The sequence below is a fragment of the Humulus lupulus genome, chromosome 2, assembly GCF_963169125.1.
Source record: "Humulus lupulus chromosome 2, drHumLupu1.1, whole genome shotgun sequence".
NCBI lineage: Eukaryota > Viridiplantae > Streptophyta > Magnoliopsida > Rosales > Cannabaceae > Humulus > Humulus lupulus.
The window spans coordinates 288,089,787-288,102,131 of NC_084794.1; the positions used below are offsets into that span (position 1 = coordinate 288,089,787).

General features: G+C 35.4%; 3 protein-coding genes and 1 non-coding gene across 4 annotated transcripts; 2 read left to right on the forward strand and 2 right to left on the reverse strand.

Moving 5' to 3' along the window:
* The first annotated feature begins 1,610 nt into the window (after positions 1 to 1,610).
* LOC133819684 (uncharacterized) lies at positions 1,611 to 4,217 on the forward strand. The gene is made up of 7 exons (XM_062252987.1): positions 1,611 to 2,174; positions 2,305 to 2,374; positions 2,630 to 2,685; positions 2,815 to 2,890; positions 3,020 to 3,056; positions 3,564 to 3,678; positions 3,759 to 4,217. Exons 1-7 carry the CDS (start codon positions 1,879 to 1,881, stop codon positions 3,997 to 3,999), a joined length of 891 nt encoding a protein of 296 aa, XP_062108971.1. The 5' UTR covers positions 1,611 to 1,878; the 3' UTR covers positions 4,000 to 4,217.
* Positions 4,218 to 4,488: 271 nt separating this feature from the next.
* Positions 4,489 to 6,022, reverse strand: LOC133819685 (uncharacterized). Its single transcript, XM_062252988.1, has 2 exons — positions 5,187 to 6,022; positions 4,489 to 4,645 (listed from the first exon to the last, which is right to left on the reverse strand). Exons 1-2 carry the CDS (start codon positions 5,621 to 5,623, stop codon positions 4,489 to 4,491), a joined length of 594 nt encoding a protein of 197 aa, XP_062108972.1. The 5' UTR covers positions 5,624 to 6,022.
* A 145-nt stretch (positions 6,023 to 6,167) lies between these two features.
* On the reverse strand, positions 6,168 to 11,398 carry LOC133819683 (glutamyl-tRNA(Gln) amidotransferase subunit B, chloroplastic/mitochondrial). The gene is made up of 9 exons (XM_062252986.1): positions 11,214 to 11,398; positions 10,153 to 10,837; positions 9,395 to 9,603; positions 8,318 to 8,458; positions 8,007 to 8,210; positions 7,650 to 7,847; positions 7,233 to 7,301; positions 6,725 to 6,841; positions 6,168 to 6,598 (listed from the first exon to the last, which is right to left on the reverse strand). Exons 2-9 carry the CDS (start codon positions 10,778 to 10,780, stop codon positions 6,518 to 6,520), a joined length of 1,647 nt encoding a protein of 548 aa, XP_062108970.1. The 5' UTR covers positions 10,781 to 10,837; positions 11,214 to 11,398; the 3' UTR covers positions 6,168 to 6,517.
* A 115-nt stretch (positions 11,399 to 11,513) lies between these two features.
* On the forward strand, positions 11,514 to 11,595 carry TRNAS-AGA (transfer RNA serine (anticodon AGA)). Its single transcript has one exon. It is a non-coding gene; the product is annotated as a tRNA-Ser (tRNA).
* Positions 11,596 to 12,345: the final 750 nt, after the last annotated feature.

Genomic DNA, 12,345 nt, shown 5'->3' on the forward strand with positions numbered 1-12,345 from the left:
TAGATTTTATTTTTCTTATTAAATATAATACCATTTTATTTAATAAAATAATTTTATTAAATAAGAAAATAAACAATTTTAAATTCTTTTTACCATTTTAACTAATTAAGACTAAATTAATTATATGAGTTATCAAATAAAAACATATAATCAATCATAAGCATGTTTCTAAAAAAATGCATGCTTAATATGTAATATGTGGGTAATATGTATGGCATGTTATTATAGATAATAAAGTATTAAACAATTTAATCATGTTCAAACAAATAAATAAATAAATGCATGTTGAGTGCTTTGGGTATTTCTAAAAAATTACAACACTTACAAAAAAAATACACAAAAATAATTAAACTAACTAAGGCCTAATAAAGAGCAACTCCTTTGATCTTGGACCTTCTCTTTTAATTTTTGGGTCATTACCATTTAATTATCCATTATGAATTAAGGCCCAATTAAGAAGTTTATAAATTATTTCAATTTCATACAAATTTCGATTAACACGTGATACTCCTATCAACCAAAAAGCCCAAAGCCCTTCTTGCAACCATTTCCAAGTGTCATTATCTATAATCTTCCACTGATCGTACTACTCCATACAAATAATAACATAATATATACCTGTAATAAATTTAAATATTTAATTTAACAAGTAAAAAATAAAAATAGCATATCAATTAACTTATGGTCACTATAAAATTATTCAAGTTCATTTTGAACACACAAGCGATCATATGCATTAAATATTTTCGTCTGAAAATTTCACTCAGCAACCATGTGCGACCCTCAACAACCCTATATGCGACCCAGAAGTTCGTTTAGTGTAATTTTTCAGTAATGAAAAAATTACACTGACGACTCAGTTAGGTCGCATAGGGTCGCTTATTTACAAGTCGTCTTCAACCTTGAACTTAATCGATTTTTATACCAATTTTTTTATTTTTTTGCAAATTTTTTAAATTTATACTTCACATAGTTATATAATCCCATATGCTCAATTATTAAATATGAGTTTGAAGTTGATTACTAACCTTTACAATTATTAGATGGAAATTCTTCTTTTTCTTCAATGGTTTCTTATTTTTTTTAAGTAAATGTTGACGGAAATTTATAAGTGTAGATGTAAAGATGAGTGATATCTTAAGACCCCAAGAAAAATATGTATATCTTTGAAGAAGATAGTTAAGATGGAGTTGAAGAGAATGTGAGGAGAGGTTAAGGAGAATAAGACATTAAAATTTGTTTGGACCTTAGAATTTAGTGAAAAAAATATATGAGAGAAAATAAAAGAGAAAAAATGCAGGAAAATATTTTTCTACAAATTTGATTTGACTCTTTTTAATATATTTTTTTTTTGGATATTTATAATTGTTATAAATTTTAAAAAATTATACTACATTTAAATTATAATTTTTCTAGAATTTATTGATTGAATCCAAACATAGCAAAAATAGAATTATTTGGATTTCATTTTTTCCCTAAGAGATGTTGGGTTTTCTCTAGTATTTTTTTTTGATTGATTATTATTTTATAAGTTAATTTATTGTTTAAACGTTAATTGAATGCATAATCATGAATTTTTAAAATTTTAATAAATGAAAAAAGAAAAGAAAAAGAGAAAGAGAAAGGTTAGTTTGGTTTCTGGTGTGTTCATTTCCACCAATTCCTCTCTCACAATATATATTGCAGATTTTCATGTTAGTTTATTTGCCCTTTGTATTCCTAAGTCCAACAAATTCTGTTCATTTATAGACTGTCAGAGAAATTTTATGAAAGAATTCATAAACACTTCGTTCGAACTCTTGCTGCCTTATAGCTCAGATTCAGAGTGAGACGTGGTTGTGAGTGGTGACGGTAACCAAAATTGGACTGGGAGAAGCAATGGACATTGTAGAAGAGGAGGTCGAGAAGGCCAAGAAGGAGTGGGATGAGACGTTCGCTAAGTTGGTGAACCAGATTAAGGCCATCGAGAACTATGGAAAATCTACATCGACTGAACAAGACGAGATTAGGACCAGCGACTCTCTTCCCAGGATGAATGGGGTTGCTCAAGATTGCTTGGCTGTGCTTAATTCCCTCCAATTCAAGCTTGATCTACTTGCTCCTCAGTTGCCCACGGATGACCAGGTTCAATCGGCTAAGACCTTGCTCGAGTCATGGACGAATCGATCTCAGAGGTACAATTTCTTAACCCGCCTAGGAAATCAAAGATGAAAAGATGGTTGCCAACCAAGAAAAATTAAATCTTTGTCAAATTTTGATTGGGTTTTGTTGTTAATGACATCTTTCATCGTCTTTGATTATCAGCTTGAGATCGAGTTTGAGAAATGCTAATATGAAAGCCAAGGACAATATAAGAAAAGCTGCTCAGGAACAGGTAATGATCATTGTTCTTTTTATCCCTTTTGCCAAATCTTTTGTTTTGGCCTTACTTTTTCATAATGGAATAATGAAGTTTTACCAAACCATACTCTCATAGAGCAAATTTTTATGGCTGCTGTTACTTTTGAATTTAACGCTCTTGATTTTCCAAAAGCTTAGGAATTGTATGATGTTGCTATAGCTATTTATGTATGATGCCTTTTGAAATATAAATTTTGGATTGAAAAAATGATTCAATGTGATGTTGCAGAGAGAATTACTTCTGGGTGGTGGAGAAGAGTCTACAATTCGCAGACGCAACCTACAGTATGTCTATGCTTATGTTATATGAAATAGACATAGCTCTCCTGAAATGGCGTTCATGTATCCTTCGTTTTTTTTCATATGCATTCTCTATAATTATGATGTAAAACTTGTTTTCTACTTGTCTTCCAGAACTAAAGCTGGTATGACGTCTGCTGCAGAAGGCATCACAGAGAGCCTTCGCCGAACTCGTCAACTGATGGTTCAGGTCTAGTAAATGTTTCTTCTTTTTTTCTTTTTTCATTGTTAGTGTTCCATTATTCTATGTCATAAGATATTGGGTGGGAATGGGATGTATTGATCCGGATTTTCTGATTTAATTTTTCTGTTTTTATAGGAGGTTGATAGAACTGCTAATATACTGACGACGACTGGTGAGTTTGTCTAATTCCAAGATAAGGAGTAAATTTCTTCACCAGCAAGCATTCAGACTATCTGTTTGGATATTTTTGGTTTGTATTTTGTCTGGCATTCAAGATTTCAATAAACTCAGGGGAACAAGAGTCTATATCAACCACTATTGAGACATTTACATAGTTACAGAAAATAAGGAAAAGAACCATGGAATCCTTCCTGAAAATTGTATTGTGATTAGCTTTTCCGTCTCACCACCTCTTTTATGATTAACGGGCTTGTACTTGTATAGTCTAGAATTGGCCGCTCAACAACCACATCTGAGCGTAGTAGCCTTTCATATTCAGTCCAAGAGATTTTACCTGATACATAGTATCATCTGTGTTATAGAATTCTCAGTTTGAGTGATTTCCGTGCTTTTATTCTGAATCACAACTCACCACAGATTTACACAAAATATTACAGCCAAACGATTTCATTTAATTGCAATGCATTTTTAACTATGAATATGGTGGTGGTTTGTGCAGATGAATCAACTGGAGTACTACGGAAGGCTGAAAGTGAGTACAAGGGCCAGCGGTCATTGTTAATGAGAACCAGAAACTTACTCTCTACAATGCAGAGGCAAGATGTCTTGGACAGGTATAGAGATAGGAAAGTCTCAAATTCCTAATAACTACTATCTATGTTATCAAAACTCATGATGAATTCTATCTGAACAGGATGATAATTGCTTTGGGATTTTTCTTGTTCTCTTGTGCTGTTCTGTATGTTGTCTCAAAGCGTATTGGGTTACTGAAGTTGCAAAGGACAGTCACCGCTGCTATTAAGGCTGGTATGGTTCGACAAGCAGTGAACGGACCAAGAGCTGTTGTAGATGATATAAATCAAGCCCGTGTCCACGATAATGATGTTAATATATTGGATGTTCCGTTAGAAAGAGTTATTCGTGATGAGCTCTGAAATTCAATACGTTTCCCCTCTAATAGTTTCAATGTTCTATACGCGGTGTTGCAAGTTTTCTTGAGGCTCGAGCCTTTATACTGTGATAACAATAGGCACAATCTTATTTTTCTTGTGTCATTCATTTTCTTTTGGGCTCTGAGTGACCTCAGTTTTGTATTTAAAAATGATAAAAGTCGGAAAAAAGAAGAAGGAAGTACTCAATTCTACTGCTAGCATATATTTTGAGTTTGCTAATGACATTTTCTTGTTAAAAGCCAATTGTGTTCAAATATGTACTTGGAAACTAGAAATATCATCATATGGTTCACTCTATGATCCGACAAAGTAGTAGACTTGATCAATCTCATACGATCAGTGAACCAGCTTGAGCAGATTCAAGGTGTTGATTTTGACCTACCTCAGTAGTCTAAAGAAGATTGACAAGCTAGAGAACAAACCAAAGGCTTCTACAGCAGAATGCAAAGGAGTTCGAGTTAGATTGGTGTTTCAGGCTAATAGCCAGAAGTTCTTCTGAGTTTTGGAACTGAGAAGATAGCCTCCATTTTGGCCCTTCTTCTGCACTCCAACACAGGTGCACTTGCTGTTCTCAATCAAGTATTCTGTTGTGTCTATACCTCTCATTGACCCTCCTGGTCGCTTATATCTGCATACACAGAATTATTGGAAATAAGCAATAAATATTAATCATGTTTCGTTGTAGCATGAGTAGATTTAGTTAGTGTTTACTTGACTTGATGCTTTTCATGGACTGCGTTCCGGAACAAAATCATGCTATCAAAAAGAAGGAAAATGATTAAAGCGGGGAAAAACAAATGAAAATAAGGGAAATTGTTGTCAAAATGGCATTGCAAAATTTGACATTGAAGCCTATTCAGGTTTACCGGTTCAGTATCTGAATTTCTAATGTTTACAGGCCTTTTTACACAAAATACTTGGCTTACAATCTTAGGCTCATTTTTGTGTGTTCAATGGTTGAGCTCTCTCTAGTTTCTGGATTGTTTAAGTATCCTTGTATCATTAAAAATCGTGCAATGAAAAGTTCATATAAAGAGTCAAATTCATAAACTATAGCCATTGATAATCAATAATTTCTCCATGTACTATCCTTGAGAAAAAACTCATTTCTCTAGGGAAAGAAAGTTGCAATGCAATGAACTTGAAGCTGCGTTTTAGACAAAACTCACCCCAAAATGGCTGAGGAGAAACTCCTGCGCTGCCCTACGACAAGAATGTCAACCCCAAGAGCTTTGGCTTGTGAAAGAATAGTTGATGCCTTCTCTTTCCCTTCAATTGGTAGCCTCTCTACACGCACACGCATTTTAGGCTGTGCAAGTTTGCATGCATACCTCATTTCGTCGAGGAAATCAACCTCGCCTGAGCCACCTTCCATGCCTGCAGTAAAGGCAGAAATGGAGCTCACCGGTAGGTTAGGCCACTTAAGGAATGTTGAGAATGTGTTCCGCCATGAACCTGGATTTTCCACATGGAGAAGGATCAACTCATCCTCCTCAAGAACTGCATGAGAAAGGGCATATTGGAGTGCTCCTGCAGACTCTCTGGTTGGATCAGCCACCACCATTACCCTGCGTGGCCGCTCGTTCCCATCTCCCATGGCGACCATCAACACCTAGAAACCCGCCCCCGCCTCTAGCGTTGCCCCCAAGAACACCAGGAGGATTTTGGAATGGAAGATGGAAAGGGACATAAAATGTGAGTCGGTCATTATTTGTTTGTGTTTATCCATAATAGGCAACTGCATCAACAGCTAGGCTTTAATTTGTGATTCACAAGTATATGCTTTTTGGGGTTCAATGCTATATTTAGGGGAAGATGTTGTTCCGGAGCATTCCTTGAGATTCGGTCAATTGCCAGTGGAACTCGCAAAGACATAAGTTAGCTTCTTTTTAGGACAACCCCTCCAGGACAATTTAACACTTATATGGTAATTTAATCCAAAACATCTAACAAATTTTTTGAATTTTTAAGTAACCTCAGCCAAAAGCTCCATCACCTGGAAAATTTTCACCTTGTTTATGTCGGCATCTCCGACCAGAAGAACTCCATTATCAAATTGGTGTCAATGGAAGAATCAACAATAAATTAATGATACCTGTTCCACAGTTTTTGTTCTTGAAGAGAATGAACGTTAAGCCTAAGCCTGACTCTTTTAATAACTTGAAATATTGGCGCTCATATAAATATGAATGAAGCAACTCTTTTATTACAACTCATCTCACTGGTTAACAATGAGAACTATCAATCAATCTACAGAAATAGCTAAGCTTACAAGCAATAACACTGTTAAATCCTCCAAAACAAATCATTCACGAGTGGCGATCATTAGGTTTCCAGTCTCAGCCAGTTCATGTGGAGGCCTTGGTGAAGTCAATTATCACTTAGCTTAGAAAATATCCATGAAAAGACATGCAACTAAACTTGGGAAGAAGTTCATGATTGCGCCGACACGAGAAAAATACAAGATTTGTCTTTATCATGTAAACTACCTTCATGTTGATCAACTCTTGGCATTTAATTTCTCAAGCAGGATCCTGTTCAAAATCCCAGGATTTGCTTTACCTTTGGACATTTTCATGATCTGCACATGAGCAAGGTGTTCCTAACTGTAACTCTTAAATGTATTAAAGATTGTAAACACTACTATGCTGTGAAAAGGCAAAAGGAAACTATGAAAAGATTAAGCCAAACTTGAAATCTACAGTACCTGGCCAGCAAAAAATCCTTGTAACTTGGTCTTCCCGCCACGATATTGCTCCAGCTGTTTTGGATTTTCTGAAAGCACCTTGTCTACCATTGTTTCAATCTCCGCAGGATCTACAATCTGTAATTTAATTTAAACTCTGAGAAACCCTTTCGAATGTTTAATTATAGCAAATAAACTTTCATTGAAAAACAAATGGATACGATCATATTTGGCCTCCTCTGTTGAACTATACTTGTTTAATTCTTATACCTTTTAATTAAAAAGTGACACAAATGCACAGGTGTCCCTAGCACTCCATTATTAACCAGCTTCCATTCAGATTCATAACAAAAGAAAATCATAAATTTTTACTTTCCCTTTTCATGCTGTATGATTTGCAGAGTTGAAATCAGCTTGGTTAACTAAAATTTCACCATGAAGAATCATACATTCCTTAAATTTGAGCATCCAATGCATAAGTTAGTCATAGTTAACCATATTATCTTCAAAAGCAAAGTGAATAACTTACCTGAACTAAATCCTTTTCTTTTATAATTCCCTTCACGGTCCCACCTTTTGCCAGAAGCTCAAACAATATCTGCAAATTATAAAAAGTCAGAAAAACAGTAATATAGTGCAAATACAACTCTTAAGGTCTTCTTCCTTTTGGTTTGGTTGGGAAAATTAATTTGGTGCTGTTCTGCAACAGGACAGCTTTCAGACCAACCCCAACGCACTCCACTCAGACAAAATGGCTCAACGGCCCAATGGATACATGACTGGTATTAGGTAGACCTGCCATTTTTTCTTACCTCATACACTATGCCATTACGTGCTTTATATGGAACCGTTATCATCAGCGTGAGAGGAGGTAAGGAGAGAAGAAATATTTATATACAATTGAAATTGTTGGATGAAGCTATTAGTCCGAAAAGGTAAACTTTACCTCTTTTCCAATCTTCCCACTGATTGTCCCACTTTTTATTGAAGCAATCAACTCAGACAACTCTTGGGGAGTAATTTTAATCTCATTAATTGTTAACTTCTCATTTTTCATGTAGGCAGCAATATCACCCATAATCCAGTTAGCAGCAAGCTTCACATCAGAACCCTTTGCAATTGTAGCATCAAAAAAATCTGCAACCTAAACACATAATCAGTACTTAGACCCCTCTCAGAATAATTACTCCAATGTACAACTGAATAGATGATATAAAGCAACTTAAAAACTGGTGGTAATGCAAATGCCAACAGAACAATCACATCAAATATGGAAACTCAGCATATTTTTAGGAGGACTCACATTTATGTCATTTGCGAGGAAAAGAAGATCTTGCATGCTTAGGCCCATCTTTTCATACCTCCGACGTTTCATTTCTGGAAGTTCAGGCAAAGAATTGTGAATACTATCAACAAATTCTTGAGTGAGACTAACTCCTGGAAGGTCTGGTTCTGGGAAATATCGGTAATCAGCAAGTCCTTCCTTTTTCCTCATTGTAACAGTTTTCTGAAATACAGAAGAAAGGTTAGAGGAGCACATACATCAACACAACACAATAAACCATGAGAGCTACATATCTAGTACTGGTTGAAGTAGCAAGAATTAGCAATAACCTGTCCACCTTCTTCCCAGAGACGAGTTTCCTGTACAATTTCATCACCCTGTCCTTGACTGAGAAGAAGTGCCTGCCTCGCAATTTCAAAATCAATTGCCCTACCCATTGAAGAGAACGAGTTCAAATTTTTTATCTCAACCTGCCAATACAAAGTGCAGTCAGATATTCAAATCCAAAAAATGTACAACAAAATTTCATTATATATTTCCACATAAACCTCAGAACTTTGCAGTGGCTATCTCTAAGGCAGAAGGCTAATGCAAACTAAACACAGGAACAATCTATGTCATACATGTCTTTTTCAAATTTGCACAATATATTCTCATGAAAAAAATGATATTATAACTCATAATCAAGATAACGAGCAATAAAAAAAATATGCGTCATTTCCAGCTTTTTCAATGATTCTTGAGTTGGCATAGTAGTATCATTTGGCATTATGTTTCTCTAATTTTTATTCATGCTGCCTAGAAAATTAAGAAACAAAAACCAAAATGTTGTATTACATGAAGGAAACAACAACACCAAATTGTTTTTTCATACATGGAAAAATAGTTCCAACAGCAGAAACAGCAATTCAACAATGTAGAATAGTAACATCAGATTGTTGAGCAGTGAGCACACTGGAAAACTAGTCAAGTCATTAAAAAAAGATAGTGTACCTATTTTATAGAAAAATTATCTTATATCTAAATATCACTGGGGATCATTAGCAGTGGTTTTTTCAACCAGTAAAAAAAATTCCATGTAAAACTGTTTTGGCCCCTATTTCATGATCGGCATGTTTGGAAATAGACATGTTAAATATGTGATTGGGTAGAAACTTCTGGTAATACAAAGCATTCCTCCAAGCTGAATGTTAATTACTTCCCTTTGGTAACATTAGATTACAAATATCATGAAGCAATGACTAGCTTTGATGACCATATGACAACATAAACTTAGCAGAAAGTATCTAGCACCTTCCACTATGAAGAAAATTATAGTGATGGATCATTCACATTTCACCTATTAACTTACTTTCTAAGTTTTAATTAGGTTCCAAGTTTTCTAATTCTCAAGAAAGAAATGTTACCTTTGTCCCAAATTCTAATTGCCCTATTGGTCTAATTGAAACGTTCACATCACAACGAAGTGACCCTTCTTGCATATTTCCATTACTAACTCCCAGATATCGAACCAAACGCTGTAATTCTGCAGCATATTCTGCAGCCTCAATACCAGTTCTCATATCAGGTTCGGAAACAATCTCAAGCAATGGAACCCCAGCTCTGTTCAAATCAACCTGCAGGTAGAAACAATCGTGAGAAAAAGTCAACAAATATGGAAATATATTTGGAAGAAAAAAGATTATTGCTCACTATTCGTTATCTAACCATATGATAGAACAAAAGTGATTCACTGTAAACTTTTGGCTCATCTGGTTTCATGTAAATTTACTAGCTCACAATAAAAATGATCAACTTCCTGACAAAGCAGAAAAATTGCATTCATTTATTTGATGCCCTAAATTAGTTTCCAATCAGTTCAAATAAACATGAAGTGAAACCAAGTTCCACAATGAAGGGCAATTTTTATTCCCTCCCCTCTTCTCTAGAGTGCCTATTGCCAAACTGCTTCTTGGGTTTATAAATACTAAACATATAAAAATAGGCTAGGGAAAAGCTGTTTCTTCTACAGCTAGATAAACTTAAACTACACCATGGGAGTATACATATAGGTCACCAATAGAACAGTCCGTGAGGGGAAAAACAGGAAATAATTCAGAAGTGAACAGTTCAGTTTTCAGTAAATAATATCAAAATATCTAGTTCAAGAGGGGAATAGTAATTTCCTGGGAGTAGCTTCCACTTTCTGAATGAAGCAGCTTCCCTGCATCTTCTTCCATGTGAACTCTTGTAATGCCAAACTTCCTATGTCCACCACCATACTCCAATGGAAGATCCAAATCAATGTATCCTCCAGTTGCAATTGGTATATCAAACTGAGATATTTGGTACCCTTTTGGCAGGTCTGGATAGAAGTACTGTTTCCTGTCAAACTTGGAGTTTAAAGACAACTTACAATTAAGGGCAAGGCCAACTTTCAATGCACACTCAATGACCTTTGAGTTCAGAACCGGCAAAGCGCCAGGCAGCCCCATGCAAACTGGGCAGACACTGGTGTTTGGTGGAGAACCATAGTTGTACGGACAACTGCAAAAGGCTTTGGTGAGAGTGGAGAGCTGGACATGGGTTTCTATCCCTATAACTGCTTCATAGTCCTTGGAGATTTTATCAATGGGTCTGGCGTTAGGATGAGATGAAACTTTGACTTGAGCAGGCTTCTCTTGTGTGGCTGATTGGGCTTGTGTGCTTTTCATTATGCAAAACAAGATCCTATTTTTTCTTCTGAACAATGCAGTTGTTGTATGGTAACAAAAAGGGAGCGTTTGAATGCTCCTGAAAATAGTGGAAGCCATCCCACAATACTATTTCTTTATTCAATTGTTTATATATTAAGCTTTAGAAGTCGGTCTCTGCAAAGCCATTAACACAAGGCTTAAGAAAACGCGGTTTAAGACATTTAAGGCTGAATTAAACACGAACAACTAAAAATACGAAAGCCCAGATAATACAATCAAGCACAAAACTTGAAACCACTTGGTAACAAAGAAATAACAAATTTCTTAAAAAAGAAAACAGGAGGAGAAAAGCTTCAAGGACTGATTCTGAAGAATGCCCAGTAAGTGTTTTTATTGTAATAAGAAGGAATGAAATAAATAAAGGTATAATATTTGCAGAGAAAGATGCTGCATAATTGAATGTCTTCAATAAACACAAATGCAGAACATACGTATACATACATATACATATATATATATATAGAGAGAGAGAGAGAGAGAGCAAATTTACGTAGTAGAAGAAGAGTGAGCGACCAGAAGTGAAGCTGTTGAGAAGAGGGACGAAGAAGGGGCTTTCGAGAGCCTATCACCGCTCATCCATATTTTCACTCATAAGCTCTAAACAATATCACTTCCACAAAACATGGCTATTATTTCCTTTCCTTAAAAAACAAACGAAGCAAACCCAGCTACACCAAAATCGGTAACTTCAACTTCCTTAAGTTGGTTCCCAATCCCATTGGTACATTGGGTAAATAATCAATATTTATACACGATCAACATTTAAGCATGCACTCTACATCCCATGTTTGTGGGCGTGCCGGAGTGGTTATCGGGCATGACTAGAAATCATGTGGGTTTTGCCCGCGCAGGTTCGAATCCTGCCGCTCACGGCTTTTCCATTTTTAAATAGAGCTATAGTCTTTTGTTATTTAAATTTAAAAATTCTACTACTCATAGTACTTTTTTTACTTTTTTTCCTTTTTGTGCAGTTTTTTGTAATGATTAACAAATATGTATTTAAATATAATTTTAGGAGATTGTGTGTAAGAGATTTTTTTTCACCTTATCCGTACAACATGCTCCTTATATGGTTACGTAAGGGTATCTTGACTGTAATTTTTTTTCATTATATAGCGAGTCTCGTACATGTTTTCGAGAAATTCTAAATAATTAAAGTGCCAAAAATAAAATTCAAATTACCTGTTGTATGTGTATTTTTATTTAATATTAGTATTATTTTATGCGTGTAGTGGCCAAAAATTGCACCAGGCCCAAATCAATTATGTCATCGGCCCAATCAGAAACTATAGCTCATTAAACACTAAAGAGACCATCAAGTTAAGTCCGTAAGAAACTACTCTGAACAACCAGGCCCAATCTTTGCCCCAAACAAACCTTAGCCCACTCATCAAGAGTAATGTTGAACTTTCACTACTCTGTAAGCCCAAAAAGCTTTATAGCGGCAAAACGACTCTAAAACGTGGGCAAGGGAGTTGGGTCAATCTATAACTCACCCAAGAGAATAGGTCTTCCTCCTTTTCAGGAGGAAGATCGCTTCTCACACTCACTCCTCAGTGGCTAAGCAACAGACTATTGAAAACTCTATAAAAGCAAGTTTCTAGACCTGAAAGTGGGAGGCA

What these genes read in the sequence shown, in the direction of transcription:
- LOC133819684 (XM_062252987.1), top strand. Translation starts at nt 1,879, where the DNA reads ATGGACATTGTAGAAGAGGAGGTCGAGAAGGCCAAGAAGGAGTGGGAT. An exon ending in CTCGTCAACTGATGGTTCAG is followed by an intron (nt 2,891 to 3,019) that starts GTCTAGTAAATG and finishes CTGTTTTTATAG; the next exon opens with GAGGTTGATAGAACTGCTAA. An exon ending in AGGCAAGATGTCTTGGACAG is followed by an intron (nt 3,679 to 3,758) that starts GTATAGAGATAG and finishes CTATCTGAACAG; the next exon opens with GATGATAATTGCTTTGGGAT.
- LOC133819685 (XM_062252988.1), bottom strand. Translation starts at nt 5,623, where the DNA reads ATGGTCGCCATGGGAGATGGGAACGAGCGGCCACGCAGGGTAATGGTG. An exon ending in TTCTCCTCAGCCATTTTGGG is followed by an intron (nt 4,646 to 5,186) that starts GTGAGTTTTGTC and finishes CTGTGTATGCAG; the next exon opens with ATATAAGCGACCAGGAGGGT.
- LOC133819683 (XM_062252986.1), bottom strand. Translation starts at nt 10,780, where the DNA reads ATGGCTTCCACTATTTTCAGGAGCATTCAAACGCTCCCTTTTTGTTAC. An exon ending in AATTAGAATTTGGGACAAAG is followed by an intron (nt 8,459 to 9,394) that starts GTAACATTTCTT and finishes TTGTATTGGCAG; the next exon opens with GTTGAGATAAAAAATTTGAA. An exon ending in TCTGGGAAGAAGGTGGACAG is followed by an intron (nt 8,211 to 8,317) that starts GTTATTGCTAAT and finishes TCTGTATTTCAG; the next exon opens with AAAACTGTTACAATGAGGAA.